The sequence below is a fragment of the Bos grunniens genome, chromosome 3, assembly GCF_055505025.1.
Source record: "Bos grunniens cultivar Pamir isolate PY7600 chromosome 3, Bosgru_T2T1.0, whole genome shotgun sequence".
Lineage (NCBI taxonomy): Eukaryota > Metazoa > Chordata > Mammalia > Artiodactyla > Bovidae > Bos > Bos grunniens.
Window position 1 is genome coordinate 40,140,633 of NC_141167.1, and position 23,799 is coordinate 40,164,431.

The following is a 23,799-nucleotide window of genomic DNA, read 5'->3' on the forward strand; positions in this document are numbered from 1 at the left end:
GCTGATTATAAGGAAGATTTGGGGGAAAGCAAAGTTTGCCTATAGCTTTCTAAAACTGGTGGCTGTATTTTATTTTATTTAGTTTTTAAACTTTTATTTTATATTGGGATATAGCCAATTAATAATATTGGGACAGTTTCAGGTGAACAGCAAAGGGACTCAGCCATGCATATACATGTATCCATTCTCCTCCAACTCCCCTCTCATCTGCCCTGCCACATAACATTGAGCAGAGTTCCCTGTGCTGTGCAGTAGGTCCTTGTTGGTTATCCATTTTAAATATAGCAGTGTACACATCCCAAACTCCCTAACTACCCCTCTCCCCGCACCCACCCACTAGCAACCGCAATTCATTCTCTAAGTCTGTGACTCTCTTTCTGTTTTATAAATTCATTTGCATCATTTTCTTTTAGATTCCACATAGAAGGGATGTCATACAATATTTCTTCTCTATCTGACTTACTTCATTTAGATGACAATCTCTAGGTCCATCCATGTTGATGCAAGTGGCATTGTTTCATTCTTTTTAATGGCTGAGTAGTATTCCAGTGTGTGTGTGTGTGTGTGTGTGTGTGTGTATACACACACACACACCACATCCTCTTTCTGCATCCCTCTGTCAGTGGACATTTCTGTTGTTTCTGTATCTTGGCTATTGTAAACAGTGCTGCAGTGAACATTGCAGTGCATGTATTTTATTTCTCACCTAACCCTCATTTCTGTTTCTTCACTTCCAGACTATTCCTCTCTCCTTTTCTTTTCCAGCCAAAGTATTCAGGCTTTACTGAATGGACTGACACTTGATTATATTCTCTGGACCAGTCCCTTTTGCTAGCAACATACTTTCATCTAAAAAGCCCTGCTGTGGTTGGGGGAACCCTTGGGAACCCCTGTCCTTATCCAATGTCACTACACTTATTGCTAAAACATCCTCAATAACTTTTCCACTCATTCTTTAAAGCCACTGTCTCCAAGGCTTCTGAGCTCATCATGCTATTCACATGGCCTCTGGGGAATCACTAGTGATGTAATTTAATCCAATGACCTTTCCTAAGTCTTCTTCCTCCTTAATTTCTCTGGAGCATTCTTCTTAGCCACCATCTTGAAATACTTTTTCTCTTGGCTCTCCTCCTATCTCCTCCTGTTTCCTTCACCAGTTCTTTTGACTCCCTAAAGGAGCGCCTCCTCTGACGTTTGTCAGTTCTCTTTCCTCTTTCTTTCTCTCATGCTAATTTCATCCTCTGGCATTGCTTTAGCTCCCAGTTGACATCATGATTCAGCAATCTGGAAGGACCTAATCTCAAGTTATCAAGTTCTTTCTCCCAGCACCCAGGAGTCTCTCTGGGCCTAAATTACCTTACTCTCTGGGCCAAACTTACCTTTCCAGCCACATTTGTTCTTGGTTTATTTCTGGGAAGTAGTATGATATGCTTCAAAGATCAAGGATTTAGAGACAAAGAGATATGATTATAAGTCTTGGCTTCATTATTTACTGGCCATGAGATCACTGTTTTCTCATTTATAAAACAAGGATACAAATAGTGCTTAGAAGAGATTTTAAAATTTATTTTTATTGAGGTATAATTGGCACACATGATATTAGTTTCAGGTATATAACATAATGATTCGATATTTTTAAGTAGTGCAAAATGATCACAACAGGCCTAGCTAACATCTGTCATAGTTATAACAGCTTTTTTCTTATGATGAGAACTTCTAAAATTTACTCTCTTAGCAACTTTCAAATGTGCAGTACAGTATTATAAAGTATATTCACCATGCTCTACATCCCTATGACATTTTATAACTGCAAGTTTGTACCCTTTGACTCTCTTTACCTGTTTTGTCCCTCCCACCCAAAAAGCTCCCCTCCCTGCACCCACCCCCCACCACTAGTAGCCACCAATCTTCTCTAAAAGAGATATTTCTGACACTTCAAGATAGTGTCTCTGGCACCTCACAGGTACTCGACAGCTAGAATTTACTATTATTGTTTGCTACAGCGATAATATGAACAGTCACAAACCTTTTAATCAACTACCAAATGTTGTGTATAGGATTCTGCGGGCTGGGGAGGAAGATATAGGATTCAGCAGCCCACAGCATTAACTGGGGACAAGGGGATCAGAGCAAAGATTATCATGATAACTCCTTAAGTAGCTCTGGTATTCCTGGGCCCATCCAGTGAGCATAAATCCTCTGCCCCACATCCTGTTCACACCCTGGATAAAACCCCTCAGGATGGAGAGGACAGTCTCTACCCTGTGGTGGTATGAGGACTGGGGGCCATCCAGTTCAGAGCTCAGCTTTAAACTGTCTGAAGAAGCTTTACTTCTAGGAAGAATGAGTATTATAAATGGATATTATGAAAAAGCTAAAGTACTTTACATGCATTATCTCAATATAATCTTTACAATAATCTTCTGATCAGATCAGATCAGTCGCTCAGTCGTGTCCGACTCTTTCTGACCCCATGAATCACAGCACGCCAGGCCTCCCTGTCCATCACCAACTCCCGGAGTTCACTCAGACTCACGTCCATCAAGTCAGTGATGCCATCCAGCCATCTCATCCTCTGTCGTCCCCTTCTCCTCCTGCCCCCAATCCCTCCCAGCATCAGAGTCTTTTCCAATGAGTCAACTCTTTGCATGAGGTGGCCAAAGTACTGGAGTTTCAGCTTTAGCATCATTCCTTCCAAAGAAATCCCAGGGCTGATCTCCTTCAGAATGGACTGGTTGGATCTCCTTGCAGTCCAAGGGACTCTCAAGAGTCTTCTCCAACACCACAGTTCAAAAGCATCAATTCTTCAGCGCTCAGCCTTCTTCACAGTCCAACTCTCACATCCATACATGACCACAGGAAAAACCATAGCCTTGACTAGATGAACCTTTGTTAGCAAAGTAATGTCTCTGCTTTTTAACATGCTATCTAGGTTGGTCATAACTTTCCTTCCAAGGAGTAAGCGTCTTTTAATTTCAGTGCTGCAGTCACCATCTGCAGTGATTTTGGAGCCCAGAAAAATACAGTCTGACACTGTTTCCACTGTTTCCCCATCTATTCCCCATGAAGTGGTGGGACCGGATGCCATGATCTTCGTTTTCTGAATGTTGAGCTTTAAACCAACTTTTTCACTCTCGACTTTCACCTTCATCAAGAGGCTTTTGAGTTCCTCTTCACTTTCTGCCATAATGGTGGTATCATCTGCATATCTGAGGTTATTGATATTTCTCCCGGCAACCTTGATTCCAGTTTGTGCTTCTTCCAGCCCAGCATTTCTCATGATGTACTCTGCATAGAAGTTAAATAAACAGGGTGACAATATACAGCCTTGACGTACTCCTTTTCCCATTTGGAACCAGTCTGTTGTTCCATGTCCAGTTCTAACTGTTGCTTCCTGACCTGCATATAGGTTTCTCAAGAGGCAAATCAGGTGGTCTGGTATTCCCATCTCTTTCAGAATTTTCCACAGTTTATTGTGATCCACACAGTCAAAGGCTTTGGCATAGTCAATAAAGCAGAAATAGATGTTGTTTTGGAACTCTCTTGCTTTTTCTATGATCCAGCGGATGTTGGCAATTTGATCTCTGGTTCCTCTGCCTTTTCTAAAACCAGCTTGAACATCAGGAAGTTCACGGTTCACATATTGCTGAAGCCTGGCTTGGAGAATTTTGAGCATTACTTTACTAGCGTGTGAGATGAGTGCAATTGTGCGGTAGTTTGAGCATTCTTTGGCATTGTCTTTCTTTGGGATTGGAATGAAAACTGACCTTTTCCAGTCCTGTGGCCACTGCTGAGTTTTCCAAATTTGCTGGCGTATTGAGTGCAGCACTTTCACAGCATCATCTTTCAGGATTTGGAATAGCTCAACTGGAATTCTATCACCTCCACTAGCTTTGTTCGTAGTGATGCTTTCTAAGGCCCACCTGACTTCACATTCCAGGATGTCTGGCTCTAGGTCAGTGATCACACCATCATGATTATCTGGGTCATGAAGATCTTTTTTGTACAGTTCTTCTGTGTATTCTTGCCATCTCTTCTTAATATCTTCTGCTTCTGTTAGGTCCATACCATTTCTGTCCTTTATCGAGCTCATCTTTGCATGAAATGTTCCTTTGGTATCTCTGATTTTCTTTAAGAGGTCTCTAGTCTTTCCTATTCTGTTGTTTTCCTCTATTTCTTTGCATTGATCGCTGAAGAAGGCTTTCTTATCTCTTCTTGCTATTCTTTGGAACTCTGCATTCAGATGTTTATATCTTTCCTTTTGAGCCTGATTTTGGGAGGTGAGAAAACTGAGGCTTGAGATTAAGAGTTTACCCAAAGTCACTCAGCTGGTGAGTGGCAGAGCCAAAACTCGAACCCAGGTGTGAGCAGGTCTGGAGCCCAGTGTTCCTTAATTTTCTGGCTGCTGAAATACACAAGCCCAAGTTACAAACCCACGGTGGCTCATGCAGACATACAAATTACTGACGTCTGTTCTACCTCTTTACAGGCAGAATTGACCCTCTCCCACTGACACTATAAAGTAACCCCACCACAGAATCAACCCTGGTCACTACCAAACATTCAAACTATCAGAAAGTTACATTATAGAGAAAAGAACTGTTTCTGAGGTTAAATCACTTCCAGAGAAGTGTAGCTGAACTCTGAGCAAATGTGGCCAGCTATTGGTTGGAATGCCCTCCAGGATTTGATTGCTTAAGCCGGAAGGCACTTAGTTTGGCTGTGGTCTTTGAAAATGTCCATAACCTCTCCAAATCAAATGGTTGTGGCCTTTAAGCTTTAGAATGTAATCATTTCCATTTATGAGTGGGGTCAGTTGTTTCACAATTCTACCACTGTTTACCTAAGAACCAGTAAAATGCACAGGAAAGGAAAACCAGCTTTAGAGTCAAATGAATTCCTCTCAGATACTAAAAACTCTCAATCTTGTATGCTATCCAGGGCTCTTATGCCCAACTCAGGTAAAGGCTGCTGTTGAATGGTTTTATTCACTTATCCCAGTCAACTAGTGTGAGCAACAAAGGATCAGCCAAAGTCTAGGTCATCAGAAACCAGAGAGTAATTAATTACACCTTGACATTCCACTTTTACACCAGTGGGACTCATGCTTCTAAAATTGTGGAGCCCTCTGAGGCTCCAAATGAAAACTACCCTCTTTTTCCCAGAAAAGTGCTCCATCTTTGAAGCCAGACATAGGTGGAGCTGAATCTTGGCATTACTACTTAATAGTTATGCTTCCACAGGCAAGCTACCTAACTTCGAAGGCCTTAATTTCTTGATCCATAAAGTGCAGAAATCATAGTATGTATCTCATGGGTTTGTGATGAGGGTTAAATGAGTTGATGCATTAAACAGTGAGAGAGCCCATGAGGGAGTATAGTGTAGTCATGAGGAAGACAGACCCTGGAGTCTGAACTTACAACCTAAATACTAGTTGTGTGGTCACTTAACTGCCATTCTTCAGGTTCTGCATCTGTGAAACGGGGATAATAGTCATAGTGACCAATTTCATAGGGTTATTGTGATATGAAAGGAATTCATATGTATAAAGTACTTATAGCCTGACACATAAACACTCCACCCGCAGCCCCAACTTGCAGCCATTATTATGATCTCAGCATCTGGCACATGGCAAGTATTCAGTACATGGTAGCTCAGATTACAAACATCTAGAATAGGAACTGTGTCCCCTCTCCTCGTGATTCTTAAATGGTTTCTCATATGCTATTCCCTGTGTATACTCTTTGGTATATAGTATATATAGTATCAGTTGACTGAGGTAACCAGCTATGAAAATACATCCTATACAGTTGGTTGCACATGAAAATAGAATAAACTGATGACATGGCCCAAGCTATAAAGTGATGTCTATTTCAAAACCTGAATCTCTTAAGACAGGAGCCATGCAGAATATAACCCAGTAAAACACTAGTTGATGGCTCTTACATTTTTCTCTGCTGGCATTTCCAAAGCATCTTCCTAAAGCAGAGTGTTACAGTCTCTGTCTCTATTAGTCAAAATTGCTCAAATTGGTTCTGCAGAGAGACTGTAGTCATTCATCATGCCAGGAGCAGGGACCAGACACTCGTGAACTGATTGATCCAGGAAGGCATATTCTTTTCTTTCCTTTCTTTTTGAAAGTCATATTCCATTTATTCCAGTGGTTCTCTCATTTATTCCAGTCCCAGAGCATCCTCATCACCTGGGAACCTGTCAGAAGTGCAGAATCTGACTTACGGAATTAGAAACTCTAGGAGTGAGGCCTAGCAATCTGTGTTATAACAAGCCCTCTGGGGGATTCCAGTGCCTGCTCTGGTGTAGACTCTGCTGGTCAGTACTTGAGATTCAGAGAGTAAGTCTGCAAGGAATATAGTTCTCAGAGAAGCCTCCAAAGAGAAGCAAACCTGGTCGTATCCTCCTATTATCCCAAATACCACCCCTTTCCCCCTGCAATTCCAATAGGGCCACGATCTGCTTCATTATTCCTCTAATAGAGCTGAGGACAAATGCCGCTTGTGGGACCTCCCTCTCCTGCAGATACTTGATCCAGCTAGAATCGGCATGTGTGTGTACTGAAAGATATTTGTGAAAGGGCAGCAGTGGTAGGGCATGAGGCATGGGAAAGGAACCAGTGTAAGGGATTCAAGGACTGTAGGAGGAGGTTTGTCCATTGCAAGAACGTGGACGTCAATCCTTTCCCAGCACCTGCTGCTGAAGCTACCTTCCTGTCCCGGAGCACCACCCTGGCTTCTGGTTCACACCACCGTCCTGGGGCTCTGCTTTCTATCTCTGTGTCTGCGTCACTCTGGACTCAAAGTAAAGCCATCAATCATGCCCCGTTCAGGTTAGAGGTGAAAGGTCACAGAGCGGAATCAGTGCTGCATGCCAACGTTGATGGCCATCACAAAATCCTCACCTCATTTCCTGTGGTAATCATTTAGGAAAAGTGAGCAGGAAATAGCAGGTTAGTCGCAAGCTGTGTCACCCAGAGGTGTATTATCACCTAAGGTGTAACTTCCCAAAGGTGGAGAGAGAGAAAGTTGCTGAGTCTGTCGCTCTTATCCATCTTCTATCTACATAATTGCAGTTTTTTAAAAAACTCTACCCATGGTTCATTGCTTTCATACTTCAAGTTAATGGATGTAAAAGGGGCACATGTCCTCACTTAGTATGCATCACTCAGGTGAGAGAAGCCTGGCCTCTGTAGCAGCTGTTTAGACAGGACAATACTCATATGGACTCACACCTAACAACTCACCATCTAAAAATGTTCTCTCTTCATTTTCTTTCTGGTCAGAGCTCATTGAAGCCTGAATACAGTTGCTCTTCAGAAATTTCAAGGGGAAGAAATACAATCAGATTTTAGAATAATGTATCAACTTCTACATCAACTCTGATTTTTCTCCCCCGCCAAAATTATATAATTTTTTAAACCACACTGAGGCAGATGTGTGTTTACTTTGAGAAGTAAAAATGTTAACATTTAAACTGAAAGCCTGTTTCACTTTTAAGGTACTTAATTGCCTTACAGCATATAATAAACGGAGCCCATCTTGTCATTCAACTAATGGAGGGAGTGATAAAGAGATAGGAGCCCAGGACCCTATTCATTCCAGCTTTCCTTTGTACTTGGTTTACTTTGGCATCGTGCCTCATGTGTATTTTACACTTCTTTACATTTTGTACATCCCTGTATGACAAATACTTGTCAAACAAAAACTAAACAGATTTATAACCCTTTAACTTGAAATGAGCCAAAATTGAACTGCCAAAACTTTATGACTTCATTTTCTTTCATAGTTTTCCACTACATTGGTTCAAACAGACAAACCCCACTTGAGGTCAAGCAGAGGTCATTTCACTTTCATTACTAAAATATAATTTACAATATGCCAGACCTAAACAAGTTTAGCCTAAAGGGTTTGTATAATGTAAACCATCTGTTCCTCAACAATACAGCTAATTTCCTGCCGTCACCATACAGTCTACTGACTGCTTCTTTAAGGATTTTTATGATTTTTTAACTAGTTCAGGATTTATGTAAAATTTGAAAATGAGTCTATAGTTAAAACTCATTTGTACCAAATAACTTGAGCATTTAAAAAATGCAAATCACTGTGTAAATTGTTCCCCTGAAACCAAGCTCTGAGCAGCTTTTTGGTTTTGTTTTTTCTTTTTTTTCCTGGGTATTTCTATACCGGCTGCTGCACAGGTGTTCCAAGAAAAGGTTTTGTGAAATTGGTCGTTTTACTTTCCATGCTTCTTTCCAAAGCAAATCCCCAAATTTGGTTATGACTATCTCTTGTGAACTATTCCTTCCTTCTATCGGCTGGAGAAGGGTATGGACTATATGCCTTCTGGCCCACTGGGTATTATGACAAGGCACACTTGGAGTCAAAACGAACTTTTTTCATGCGTCTGAACAGGGAGAAAGAACAATTATCATTCCACAGAGTGGCCACACACCGAAAGCTGACCTCACAGCCCTACAAGGTGTCAGGCCCCAGGCTGAGCTGACAGAGGCATGCTGTGTCCAACTGGGATTGTTGGCCAGCGGGCTTCTCTGGTTTCAACAGAAGGCCTTATACACGCAAGGACAGCAGTTTGGGCTCTCTTAAAAATTCTTGATAATTTTCTAAGCCTCTTTCTCTGTCTATAAAATGGCAAGAGTAAAAGTTCTTCTTCCATAGATGAATACCAGAGAACTAATTTGCTTACCTCAGTGTAGGGGAATGCAGCCGGCCTTCTTAGCCATGAAGCCCCAGGGGCCATGTGTCAGGCCAGCGCCAAAGTCCTGTCCACCTCCTCTTCTCTTCCCATCCACATAAGTTTGGCCTGCTTGCTTCCTTTCCCATCTGCCACCATCTACTCTTCCCCATGGGTTTTTTTGCTCCCTCTGCCTCCATCTGCATCTTCCAGAATCCTCAGAGGAAAAAGCTACAGGACACTCAAATTCTTACCCACCCGCAGGTTCCAAGACAGACTCTCTGTCATTTTTAAAGAATTAAAAAAAAAAAAAAAACTACAGGAGTACAAAGAAAGATTAACAAGAAACTTAAACATTCCTTTTTTTTTTTTTTTTTTAAACATATATGGCTATCTAGAGCTATTTGAGGCTGGGCTGTGCTGTGCTTAGTTGCTCAGTCATGTCCGACTCTTTGCAACCTAATGGACTGTGGCCCACCAGGCTCCTCTATCCATGGAGTTTCTCCAGGCAAGAATACTGGAGTGGCTTGCCATGCCCTCCTCCAGGGGATCTTCCCAAACCAGGGACTGAACCCATGTCTTCCACATTGCAGGCGGATTCTTTACCATCTGAGCCACCAGGAAAGCCCAACAATAATAGAGTGGATAGCCTATCCCTTCTCCAGGGGATCTTCCCAACCCAGGAATTGAACCAGGGTCTCCTGCATGCCGGCAGATTCTTTACCAACTGAGCTACCAGGGAAGCCCTATTTAAGGCTGTAAATGGATCTAAATCATTTGCATTGACTCAACTTTTTGGATTACTTCCCTAATATGGATAATAAAATTGATTTAAAGACCACTTATTAGGTGGAAATTACTTTCATACATCGTTGGATTTAATCCCTACTGTAATTATGGAGGCTAGATATTATATTATCTTATAGATGTGGAAATAGAGTTTTAGAGAAGTTAAGTCACCCAAGTTCAGTCACCTATAATACAGGACTTATCCCACAGGATTGTTATAGTAATGTTAGTTGCTCAGTTGTGTCCAACTCTTTGCAACTCCATGGACCATAGACCACCAGGCTCCTCTGTCCATGGGATACTCCAGGCAAGAATATTGGAGTGGGTAGCCATTCCCTTCTCCAGGGGATCTTCCCAACCCAGGGATGGAACCCTGCACATCTCCTGCATGACAGATGGATTCTTTTCCATCTGAGCCACCAGGATATTTGTCAAGTGCTTAGAACAGTGTCTGGCGCATAGTAAATGCTATATAAATATTAACTATTATTAATGAAAAGCAGCAGATCCAAAGTGCAAATTCAGATTTGTGTTGATATGAGTCCAAAGGTCACATGGTTTGAATTATCCCACACTGCCTATGGGTTTGCTTCAGTGGGGGAGTCCTAAATCCTCATTGAGCATGTGCATTCTAGGTCGTTTCAGTCATGTCTGACTCTTTGTGATCATCAGGCTCCTCTGTCCATGGGGTTCTCCAGTCAAGAATACTGGAGTGGGTTGCTCTGCCCTCCTTCAGGGGATCTTCCCAACCCAAGGATTGAACCTGCATCTGTGTCTCCTGCACTGGCAGGCAGGTTTTTACTACTAGCACCACCTGGGAAGCTTAATCAGTTTATATTCCTTGGGTTTAGTTCCTCATCCCAGTTTCCCTCAGAAGTACTTTATTACCCCACCATTACCTTTCTCTAATACCAAAAGCATGGGGATCCTGTTTAGATCAAAAGTAATACCTTCTGTGCCATTCAAGGGACTTTCCCATAAATTGGATTCATTTAAATCATTAAGAAAAGTTCTGAGGGAAACCCTCAGTTCTGTTGTGTTCAATTAAGTGGGTATCTTGCTGCAAGTTTATTTACACTTATCATTAGGTTAATGGGCATTTTGCCCTGGAAAATATCAGCCTAGAATGGAGCTAATCATCATGAATTCTAGATTAGCAGAGTTTGAATTGGAGAAATTTTATACTTAATTTTCCAAACTGTTAAACTGTGCACAGAGCTCTGAATTCCATATGTATTTGCAGAATTGTCAACTTCAATTGGGATACTCTCAGCAGTATTTTTCTAAAAAATAAGGATTAAAGTCCATTTAAAGGGATTATTTTAAAAAACCAGTTTATGTACAAATACATTGCTTTTAAACTTTTTCCATAACAAATTAGGTTAAACTTCAGGATAGATTGGAGATGAGTTTCAAAAATAGTAAAAACACATGACATAATAGACATTTACTTTCAATATTAAATGTCACAGCTTAATACTTATTTTCATTGTGTGTTAGTTGCTTTCTCCTGTTTTAAGGTCAATCAGTAAATAATTCACTTGCAAAGCTGCAGAGATAATCAGTTGGTTTAAAGGCAATGGCTCCCTTCAAAACATTGAAATCTGATTGAAAGGACAAAATATAAAATGGACAAATGTTGTTTTTCTTTCATTAAAAGAATAGCAACAGCGAGATAATAATTTAAAAGTTAAACAGCCCTTGTCATGTTCCAGACATCATGCAAATTTGCAAAAACCCTACAAGATAAGTACAATGATTATCATCCCATTTTATAGATGAGAGAATTGAAGCACAGAGTGGTTCAATATTGTACCCAGGGTCACACAGCTGGTGAGTAGAGAGGGCAGAATTTCAAGTTGAACTATCAGTCTGCAGAGATCATGCAAGTAACCAGTTACCTCACTGCGTCCTGCACGTAGCGACATTCGGACTATAAAGCTAGAGGGATTGTAGAAGAGGCAAAGACCAGAGTGGTCGGGGGAGTTTCAGAGCAAGGATTCGAAAAGTAGAGAGGAGCCCCTTCCAAACCTCCCCATCTCTACTATGGGCACCTCAGAACAGTCTTTTATTTTGGTTTCTCTGGCTTTTAGCTCAATATACACCTTAAAAATAGGACAGCATTGGAAGAACAACGGTGTAAGGCAAGAACATGCATGGTGTTTGTATGTGGATGATAAGGAAACCTATTCAGCTAAATGACGCCATCATGTAGAGGGGTAGCAAGGGTAAGAGCAAATCACAGATACTCTGAAGTGCCAGGCTAAGCATGAAGGCTGTATCCTCTGCAGCACTTCTTCTCACACTCCAGTGTTCACCAAAATCACCTGGGGTCTTATTAAATGCACATCCTGATTCTGTAGGTCTAAGGTGGGCCCAAGAATCTGCATTTATCATGAGCTTCAAGTGGTGCTGATATTGTTCTTCCCAAGACCACCCTTTGAGTAGGAAGATTCTAGGCAATAGCAATAAAGCACTGTAGGAGCAGGGGGTGTGGATGGAGGGATAGGTGAATGATGGACAGAAATTTGCCTATGGCTAAGTTGCAGCCAACAATTTTAAAGACTTCTAGATGTACAACGTTGTATTTAATTTGATATATAGAACCTTTCTCGATATAACCCATCCCTCCTTTCAGATGCCAGCATATCTTGCCTTAGGAAATGCTTTAAACAACATTTTTTTCTTTTCTTTTCCATACAGAGCAAGGCTAAAGAGCTGCCTCTTTCCGCTGTACGTTTTATGGAAGAATTGGGTGAATGTGCTTTTGGAAAGATCTATAAGGGCCATCTCTATCTCCCAGGCATGGACCATGCTCAGTTAGTTGCTATAAAGACCTTGAAAGACTATAACAACCCCCAGCAATGGACAGAATTTCAACAGGAAGCCTCCCTGATGGCTGAACTACACCATCCCAATATTGTATGCCTTCTAGGGGCTGTCACTCAGGAACAACCTGTGTGTATGCTTTTTGAGTACATGAATCAGGGAGATCTCCATGAGTTCCTCATCATGCGGTCCCCACATTCGGATGTTGGCTGCAGTAGTGATGAAGATGGGACTGTAAAATCCAGCCTGGATCACGGAGATTTTCTACACATTGCAATTCAGATTGCAGCTGGCATGGAATACCTGTCTAGTCACTTCTTTGTTCATAAGGATCTTGCAGCTCGCAATATTTTAATTGGAGAGCAACTTCACGTGAAGATTTCAGACCTTGGGCTTTCCAGAGAAATATATTCTGCTGATTACTACAGGGTGCAGAGTAAGTCTTTGCTGCCCATTCGCTGGATGCCCCCTGAAGCCATCATGTATGGCAAATTCTCTTCTGATTCAGATATCTGGTCTTTTGGAGTTGTCTTATGGGAGATTTTCAGTTTTGGACTCCAGCCATATTATGGATTTAGTAATCAGGAAGTGATTGAAATGGTGAGAAAACGACAGCTGTTGCCATGCTCTGAAGACTGCCCACCCAGGATGTACAGCCTCATGACAGAGTGTTGGAATGAGATTCCTTCCAGGAGACCAAGATTTAAAGATATTCATGTCCGACTTCGGTCCTGGGAGGGACTCTCAAGTCATACCAGCTCTACCACTCCTTCCGGCGGAAATGCCACCACTCAGACAACCTCCCTTAGTGCCAGCCCAGTGAGTAATCTCAGTAATCCCAGATATCCCAATTATATGTTCCCGAGCCAGGGTATTACACCACAGGGCCAGATTGCTGGTTTCATCAGCCCACCAATACCTCAGAACCAGCGATTCATCCCCATCAATGGATACCCAATACCTCCTGGATATGCTGCGTTTCCAGCTGCCCACTATCAGCCAGCAGGCCCTCCCAGAGTGATTCAACACTGCCCACCTCCCAAGAGTCGGTCCCCCAGCAGTGCCAGTGGGTCAACCAGTACTGGTCACGTGACCAGCTTGCCTTCATCAGGATCCAATCAGGAAGCAAATATTCCCTTACTACCACACATGTCGATTCCAAATCATCCCAGTGGGATGGGTATCACCGTTTTTGGCAACAAATCTCAAAAACCCTACAAAATAGACTCAAAGCAACCGTCTTTGCTAGGAGACTCCAACATTCATGGACACACCGAATCTATGATTTCTGCAGAACTGTAAAATGCGCGACTTTTGTAAATGTGGTATACAGGAGAAACTAGAAAGTCGTAGAAAAGATTTCTATTCAAATATTTTTATTAAAGTAAGGTTCTCATTTAGCAGACACTGCAACAAGTATCTTCTGTGAAGTTTAACTGTGTCTTACCAACCAGGGCAGACACCAGCCAGAAAAGAAACTTTGTGGGATCAGCACTCCATCAGGGTGTATGCCCTGGCGTTGGGATTGGGACATCTGGTTTCAAGTACTGAACACTGTAAACCAGTGAAGAGGAAAAGGACCTTATGATTAAGTATCAAACCAAAAAGGAAAGTCAAATGGTGCTTTATGTATTCACCTTTGGTCACCATGACTGTTCTCTCTCCAAAATGTATATACCGTAGAATTTGTCTACCTGCTGTCTTTTCTTCAGGACAGATGTTCAGGAATTACATTGATTCAATTTAGATTCTGTGCATGTTTGTGTGGAAGTGATGTTCAGAATCAATGAGGAAACTTTAGGCCAAATTTAAAATCCCAAATGGAAATGAGCCATAAGACAAGTGTAAGTTTCTAAGACAAGTGTAAGTTTCTAAGACAAGTGTTAAGTTTCTGAAGCCTTCTAGACAGTGGGGCTTCTTGGAGGGTGCAGAGTACGCTTCTCTGTGAATCTCCTCTGTTGATCATGAAGGCCTTTCCACAGTGTGTTTACACAAGCCCTTGAAATAACTGGGGCATCAGATCATAAGAAGGCTACACGTGGATGCTGAAGTTGATTGTGGGTTGATAGTTTTCTGTGTTGCATTAGAAATGAGGCACCAAAGGCAGCATAGTCAGAAAAGTGGCCTCTTGGCCTAGATCAGCATCCGTGGGAAGGGAACAGGGTTCCCGTGGGGACAGCCTCACAGAAGCTTCCCTGGACCAATAACATTGAAGAGTAGAGGTGTGGCTACAGACCAGATCATCTGTGCTTGCCTCCTCCTGCATATGAGTTGTCCAAGGTATGGGAGTGCACACCATCAGTGGACTCTGGGGCAGGAGGAACTCTTTGTTATCAATATCTAGTTAATTTAAAGTTTCTCACACTTTATTTTCTTATCTGGAAATGTTCACAGATTTTATTCCAGCACCAACAGTTATATGACAATTTATCCATAGAGTTAGTTGGAATCCAAAGACTATAAATTCTACTTGCAAAATATTACATATCTTTGAAAACCAAGTACTGAGTTCTCAGCAAACATTTACCATGAACTGAATTTTTTAAGCTGGTAAATAGAAGCAAAATGATCATTTTTGCCTTAGTTAGAAGAAGGTATCAAATGTGCATCTCATGCCTGACCTGCTAGACATCTTTTGCCAAACTTAGAGTTCTTATGGGTTTCAAGTTCTGTATAAAAAGGAATACTATGATTGATGTTTCTCTTGTTAAACAAAAACAAAAAACTCCTTTATTCTAAGAACAATGTCTCAAAGTCTCATTTTTTTTTAAATTTTACAGCTGAAGAGACTTACAAAGAGACTTACAGGATATAAAATAATTCCTGGCAATAATATTTGATAAAGAGAATGTAGGATAATTAGAAGCACATTGACATTTCAATTTTGTAAAACAACAAATTCAAAGAAATATGTTTACAAAAATGTGTGGCAATTTTCCCAAACAATGAATCTTCAGACAACAAATATGGACCTATAGGTATTGTGAACATAAAAAATTGGCTATATTCAGATTTATTTGGAAATAATACAATTTTACGGCATAAATAAGCTGATTCAGCAGTTACATTTTTTTAACTTTAGGTAAAGGCGAATATTTGTATCCTTTTGTTGCTATGCAACTGTTTAATGATGAAGATTCAACCACAATTTTGTATATCATATGACAATCAATTGTTTTCCAAGAATATTTATTATTTTAAGGAAACACAATTTCAGTGAATCTGAGTTTTTCTAGGAGTCCCTTAAAGGGAAATTAGCATTCCATGAGCCAGTAAAATATCTACTCTGGAAAAACATTACTATGGGTAAAAAATAAATTCAAGTTAGTTTTTTATAAAGAACTATAACATTTATTTTAAACATTTTATAATTACTGAAGTCATTAAGGTGAACAAACTAAATTTCAAAACCACTTGTAATAATGTATTTTATAAAGCACTGTGATACTGCATAACACAGTCCCTTTTGTATTAAAATAGTATTTTTTCACAGACTGAAAAATATCTTTCGCTTTGTGGACAGCATTTTGTAAGATGACTTTATTTTCAGATCTTTTCCCTTTTTTGCACAAAACTATGTTTATGGTTTGTATCACAGAAATGAAATATATCTCTGCATTTTTATATCTGGTCTGTTTCCTTGTTTCCTTTGTTTCTAACTCGATATAGATTTTTTTTTTCGAATATATAATGGCACTACTCAGATATCTTGCCCTATCTTTCCTTATTTTCACTGCATGCATTTAATCACTGTATTACTTAATGTTTGATTTGTTATTATGGGCATTTCAAATAGACAAGCATGAAATTGTAATGACAAGAAGCCTATTTTATATTGAGGATATATGCATTTGTATTTCACACACCAGAGATATTAAACACTGATTATTTTATGCTGCTGTTTATTAAAAATGTTTACCATAAACTATTTCCTGAATATTGCTATCATGGAGGTATTTGGGAATTTTAATATTATTTCTCCTAATGTTTGACATTTCATAGAAAGAGGAATCATAATTTCTATTTACTGCTATTTCATTGAAATGCTTTTTTTTTCAAGTAAGCTGTTATAATAGACTTGAACATTCTTTTGCTAGTGACCACAAGTGGAAGGAAGAATTCCAGTGATTTTTATGACCATATATCACCCACCTATAGATGGCAAGATTTAAATTTTTAAAATCAAAATAATATATTGAGTAATTACTTGACAATTAAATGGATTGTCAAAATTGGGTTTTAAAGTTGAATCTTTTTCTGCCTTGATGTTTCCGTATGAACTGAGACATCAAAACTCATCTTAGAACTCTGAAAAAGCTGAGTACATCTTATCGTGTTCAACTTAGATTCCAACCATATTGATAAAACAAAAGAAATGTGGCCATTTCATTGTCACAGCTTATCTTTATGACCTTATTTGCCCAAAAGAAAGAACTCCCCATCTGGCGATTAATACACACTGTCAAAGAAAATGAGTATCATTATGAAAGTTCAAAGAACTTGTCCATTTCTGCTATTTAATACAGAAGGGGATACCATAAAACCTTCAGGGCCCTATCCATATGTTTTAGGTATAGCTCTTGTCACCACCTCAGCGATCAAACTCAATAAAGCAATCACTTCACATGTCAGTGAGATCTGTGTCAGGTTGGGTTTTTCCCTCTCAGTTGAATTCCTCAGTCTGCCCTTCACTCCCATTTCCTTCTTATGTCTCCAGGCTCTTCCCCTCCCACCATTCCCAATTCCTTCAACTCTGGGATGGGGGGACTTACCCTTAAATCCCTAATTATCAACATCTGCAGGCTCACAGCACTACCTCAGATAATGCCTCCTACAAACCTCTCAGTACTAATTAAAGATGAGCTCTGTTATCTACACACCTTCAAAGATGGTTACCGAACACAAAGGTTCTCAAAGTGTCCTCAGACCAGCAGATTTGGAACTTGTTAGAAATGCACATTGACAGGCCCCACTTCAAAGTAATGAATCAGAAATTCTGGGGCATGTTCCACAAAATTGTGCTTTAACAAGCCCTTCTATTGTCTAAAGATTGAGGATTAGAGAACCAGCCTAGAAGTCTAGGGGTGGAAGGTGGGAGGATGCTCATTACATCCTCAGTAATGTGCATATAAACATTTAATAGCATTTCAAATGCTTTAGTCCCCTTAAAGGTAGTCAAGTTTTGCTTCAGCAAAAATTCAAAAGAGAAAACCAAATGTTGTATATTAATGCCTACATGTGGGAATCTAGAAAAATCGTATAGATGAACTTATTATTTGCAAAGCAAAGGGGGAAAAGAGGGATGGGAAAAAATGGGAGATTGGGATTGATATATATACACTATGTATAAAATAGATAACTAATGAGAACCTACTGTATAGCACAGGGAACTCTACTCAATGTTCTGTGCTGACCTAAATGGGAAGGAAATCCCAAAAAGAACAGATATATGTATACATGTAACGGATTCACTTTGATATACAGCAGAAACTAACACATTGTAAAGCAACTATACTCTAATTTTAAAAAATAATAAAAGGCATCAACATAAAATTCAAAGCTAAAAATGTTTGGATTAAGCATTTGACAATTGATTATATTTTTCTGTAGTTGTTCACTTGGAATGGAGAAGTAACAGTACCTAGATTTTTCCAAAAATATACTCCTTGTCTAGTTCACTCAAGCCCACAATGTTGGATGGTGACTGAAAGCTTTTTCTTTCATATGAACAGGCTCAAAAGAGTTGGTTTCTTAATGTACCTTTTTTTGGCTCCTTGTACTGATGATTAACACAACTAAAGTAATTGTCCTCTGTTTTGCAACTTGAGGTCAAGGTTAGGCTGGTCTTTCTTGCAAGGATGGAAGGCCCAGCTCCAAGTAAGCATCAAGCAGAAGCAACTACAGAGGCTCCCCACCACCCCTGAGCTTCCTATGACAACCTGACCCAGTTGGCTGGATGCAGTCATCTGAGCCTGGTTATGCTGTGTTCCTTTGCCATCTACAATCTATCAGTCCCCACTGGCTGGCCTGTGGACTTTTCTGTGCCACTATGCTCCCCACTGCCTTGAGAGCCCAAGAACTCTGGGGGAGGACCGAAAAGAGGAGCTAAGGGAGGTGCAAGAGGTGACTTTCAGACTCTTCTTAATTTATACAGCATCTTTTTCAACCAATAGTTCAAACACCAAAGCAGAAATGCTATATAAGAGGAGCAGAAGGAGCAAAGGAGCACACAGATAAGAGGAAAATTTTGCAGTCAAAAGATGACTGCACCCAACATTTGTTACCATAAATGTCGAGTATTAGGACCCTGTTAATGCAGAGGAAGAAAAGCCTTACAAACCATCAAAGCACCCAACGTCAATGTAATCCTCTGGGAAATTAGACTGGGAAGGCTTAAAAACATAGAGACATACAAGAAGGTCATTTGACACATTTATGACTAGTTGAATCTTAGGCACCATGAATTGCTTATTCACACAAGGACTATGACATTCACTAACCAGGCCTGACATCATGCTGATCCTTACCCAAGTGACCAGGTTATTTGCTATTCTTATCCAAGAATGGTTCAATTAGGAGAAAGGCCCCTTGTTAAGAATGGATAGGGCATTGTGTACTTACAGGCCTTCCCAGGTGGTAGTGGTAAAGAATCCACCTGCCAATGCAGGAGACATAAGAGATGTGGGTTCGATCCCAGGCTCAGGAAGATCCCCTGGAGGAGGAAATGGCAACCCACTCCAGTATTCATGCCTGGAGAATCCCATGGACAGAGGAGCCTGGTAGACTACAGTCCATGGGGTCACAAAGAGTTGACAAGACTGAAGTGACTTAGTATGCATGCATATTATGTACTTATACTTTTTAGAAGGTCAATATTTTAAGAGGTCAACATGCTGAAATAAAGATAATTGAGGGGATATTAAATTTGAAGCAAAGTGGTTCTAAACAATCTTCATGGACCTGTGTTATTAAATGTAAATTCAAATACACACGTGAAACACCAGAACTGACAGCACAAAGCCATAGATTAGTGCTCAAGCTCTTCCTGGCCCTAGAGACCCTTGTATCAGAAATAAGTGGAGATCAGGCTCCATTCGGTGACAAGTCCTCCTAAGCCACTGTAGTCCTTGGGTATTAGGATGATAACTCCAGTTATCACTGGGGTCCATTCTAATACAATTACCTGAAAGGTTTCTTTTGGATCACTGTCCCTTAAAATCACTTGAAAGGAGCTGAAACTGAAACTCCCTGTAGGGAAAGAGCAAATTAGCCAGGGTGGCGCTGGGCAGGCTCTCTCACCCCACGTTTTGCAAATATATCCTTATGTAACAGCTGAGATGACACAGCACTGTGCATGCGTGTCGTGATGTACCCGCTTGGCCATGAGCCTCTTTTGTTCTGTAAACTGAACATAAGCCCCACCTGAGAAACCCCTTTTGCTGCTCCACCGCCATTAGACAATAAATATATCTGGCGTTCTGAGGGCTCCTGGAGTTTTCTCCCAGCTTCCCCATTCACGCCTTGCCCACCCTGGGTTCAGCAAGCCAGTGTGAGAAGCAAGACAATTGGTGTCATCGGCAGGATACCCAGCAGGTAGAGGAGCCTGAGGCTTCAATGGAAGAAGGAGGCCAGTGGGCCACCACACAGCACGTGTTAGCTGGTGGCCACTGTCGTCCAGGCATGGGTGCCAGTGGAAGACTGGGAGGTGGTGGATGGGTCACCGGATAGGATTAAAGAGGCATTCCAGGGGCTGAGTTCCCGTTTGCCAAACAAAGCGGCGTGTACTGCTGCCGGCACTGTGGGGTGGGTTTCTTTGATTACCTTGAAGGCCAATATGGATCGTGCTCTCCATCATGCTGCACAAGTGCACGAGTTTCAGAGACAAAGGAAGAGCTAGAGCAGCGTCTGCACATGCTGAAGCAAGAGATGCCTGGCCTTGAGGAACCCAGCGCCTGGAACTATGAGGTAATGAGGGTCAGTGACAATGAACATCATGAGACCATGGGTCCTCGCTTGTTAGCAGGCCCACTATAGAGCAGAAAGTGGAACATGAGCAGTCCATGGCCCTGGGGGACATCCTCAAGGGGCCCCCAAAGTGACTAAGTTCATGACATATCGACTGTATACTCAGGCGGAGTTGGTCAAGTTGGGTAAGCAATTTTAGCAAAAGCAAGGGGAACCCTTGGCAGCATGGCTTTTGAGACTCTGGGACACAGGGGTGGAGGGTATCATTTGTTCAGGGACAACATAGCATGGTTGGCATCTTTAACCCCTCACCCCTCATTAAGACAAAGGTTGCAGAACACTAGGCAACTCATTCAGGGGGTCCTTAACCAAACACACACCTGGATGGAATGGATTAATGCTGCCATCCGCACCCTTTGGGTGAACGTGGGAGAGCTCCCAGATGCTGTGAGTAAATGGTATACCTATGCCGAGTTGACCCAAGTTGTGAGAGAACTGGGTGTGAAACAATCAATGTTTAACCCAAATATCCGAGACCCAGATGACAAGCATTTTACTGGTGGCATGAAAGACGCCATTTTGAACAATGCCTCATCCACCACTTCTGGATCCTTGACTGCTACTCTTGCACCCGATTGGGGCACCCCGTCTATAACCTCAATGGTGGCTAGCTTGGGAGAAATAGAGGGGCAGTGGCAGGCCAAAGGTGTTAGGAGCATGAAGACCCTGAAGGGAGGCCAAGCTGGGAAAGACCCTGTCCGGATGGCATGAATGCAAATGTGGCCCAATTTTCTGGCAGCAGGAATTGCCAGAAATAAAATTGATAAATAGCCCAATGCTCTGCTCCTAGAGCTATGGAGGCAATTGAGACCGGAGCAGCGGTTAGTCAAGTGTGAGAAGTGTCCACAGCAAGAGATACGGGCAGTTCAGTTCTATTTTATGGCACCCAAAGATGTTCCTTCAGATGCCCTTTTCCAGCTTTGAATAGAGCTCAGGCCAAGGTGCCTGCCCAAAGAGCCCAAGCAGAGACTGGAGGTCCCATGTAGAACTGGGAAGCAGTTCACTGATCACTGGCTAATGTACAGAGTAATGGCCCTGGTTGACACCAGTGTCGAATGCAGCCTTGTTTATGGAAAAGCGGAGCAGTTTCCCAGTCCTAGGGCACACGTTGTTGGCTGTGGCAGCCAAATGGTTAAGATTGAGTCTGTGTCCTGTGATGTAGATTTAGAACAGTGTACTGTAAAGGTTGTGTCCTGTGGTGTATGATGTAGATTTAGGCTGTGTCCTGTGATGTAGGATTAGAACAGTGTACCATGTGCTGTGGTCATGGCACAGGGAAAAGAGCAAGGGGCAGAACTGAAACACATTCAGAAAACTTGTGCTCAGACATGCTGTATATTATGTGCCCATCTCACATCCTCTTGGTCAACACCAACTCTGAGCCCAAACCTGATCAGAGGACATGGATGATGAATCCTGACCTACTGAGAGTCATAACTAGCCACAGCATCACAGTCAGCGGCAGGGATGGAGGATCTTCTTCCAGGGAAGGGGGCAAATCCTAGTTAGGAACACCAGTACCAGCCCAGCTCGTGGAAGCCCTGAGGGCACACAGTCCGTATAGCAAACCCAGGGCACTAGTCTCCTGTGTTTGCAGCTAATCACTAATTGGTGCTCTTCCCAGCTGAGCTCAGAGTTAGCCTTAGGTTTGACATTCTGCCCTAAATAACCTACTCATCAGCCAAAGATAGCACCAGGAATGAAACATTAGCCAGCTGCACAATAGAGTAATAGCTGCCAAACCCTGTCATTATGACAATTGTCTGGGGAGATTCTAAAAATCCTAAATTCTCAAGACCACCCCTGAATGTGCCATAAAAGTGACCTTACAATCTATAAATTCATTCCTCAGACATAGAATCCAACCCTGTATGTCCACCCACCCCCGCTTCATGGACCCTGGATGAAGAGAAGAGAACAGGCACATGTACATCTCAACTTCTCCCACGTATGAGCCGAAAGACCTTGAATAAGTAAGGCACTCTCTACTTCCTTATCCACAAAATGGTGTAACTGTAGCATAGAGGTTAAGATTAAAGGTTCTGATGTCAGACTGCCTGGGCTTAAACCTCCCCTTCACTCTTTGGTAATCATATGACTTTACACAAGTTACTGAACTGCCGTTTCTTCACCCGAGAAAGTATCCACTTCACAGAATTGAAGGTGAGGAACATGAGTTGCAGAGAAGAGCGCCTGACACAAGAGTTCTCAAAAACATAGTCTATGGCTTCCCTGGTGTCTCAGATGGTAAAGAATCCATCTGCAATGCAGCAGACCCTCGTTTGATTCCTGGGTCGGGAAGATCCTCTGGAGAAGGGATAGGCTACGCACTCCAGTATTCTTGGGCTTCCCTGGTGGCTCTGAGGGTAAAGAATCAGCTGTGGGAGACCTGGGTTTGATCCCTGGTTTGGAAAAATCCGCTGGAGATGGGCATGGCAACCCAATCCAGTATTTTTGCCTGGAGAATCCCCATGGACAGAGGAACCTGGCAGGCTATAGTCCACAGGGTCACAAGGGGTCGGACACAACTGAGCGGCTAAGCACACACAGCATACGATTTTATATTTTTTCTCTAATATCTGTCTTTGAGTTGATATAAGCATTTAATGAGAACATATACACATACATGAGAAGTATCTGGCACATAGGAGGTGCTCAGAAAGTGACAACGTTGCTGTCACTATTCAATGTGTGTTAAACAATTTTCATTAAGGAATACATTATTTTCTAATGTGGCAAAATATTTAGAGCACAAATATCCTACTTAATTATTCATGCATATGCCATAATGTAGAACACTCTGTTCTGTGCCAATGAAGTGGGGGTAGGTTTAACCTGTCAATAAGTTTCATCATCTCCCTTCAAACCACCCCTAATAAACACACACTAAGTAAAAACAGCTTCAGGACACATCCCTAAGCCATCCCTAAACCATATGTCACCCCTTACACCCCCTCCAAGCCGACTGCCACCTCAAAGGTCCTTCCATGTTGAAATTCTGGAACTCCCCTGGGGGCAACTGAGAGACTATGGGAAGGTATATGAAATGCTTCATCCCTCTTTGTAGATATATATGTGACAGAAACCTAGAATAATTATATCCTTTAACCAGTACCCTCCCCTTACACACACACACACACACACACACTCACACATAATAGTCATAGTCATACTTAGATATTATAAACTGCATTATCTCTCAGTGATTGGTGTTCCCATGTTGGGAACAAAGGAGACATAATTTTCTTAAAACACTTCAGTGCAAGTAAAGAACCCAGGCAGACACTGCATTCCTTCATCATTATCGTTGTTGTTTAGTCGCTAAGTTGTGTCTGGCTTTTTGCAACCCCATGGATTGTACACACCAGGCTCCTCTGTCCATGGGATTTCCCAGGCAAGAAGACTGGAATGGGTTGCCATTTCCTTCCCCAGAGGATCTTCCAAACCCAG

At 41.7% G+C, this 23,799-nt stretch overlaps 1 protein-coding gene across 2 annotated transcripts in view; it reads left to right on the forward strand.

Moving 5' to 3' along the window:
- ROR1 (ROR family WNT receptor 1) overlaps positions 1-16,252 on the forward strand; it is a 470,970-nt gene extending 454,718 nt beyond the window's left edge. For both annotated transcript variants that reach the window (XM_086390352.1, XM_086390353.1), the window contains one exon: positions 12,199-16,252. In XM_086390352.1, the coding sequence (XP_086246478.1) occupies positions 12,199-13,626 (1,428 nt within the window). In that variant the 3' untranslated portion in view covers positions 13,627-16,252. The remainder of the gene's footprint in view (positions 1-12,198) is intronic.
- Positions 16,253-23,799: the final 7,547 nt, after the last annotated feature.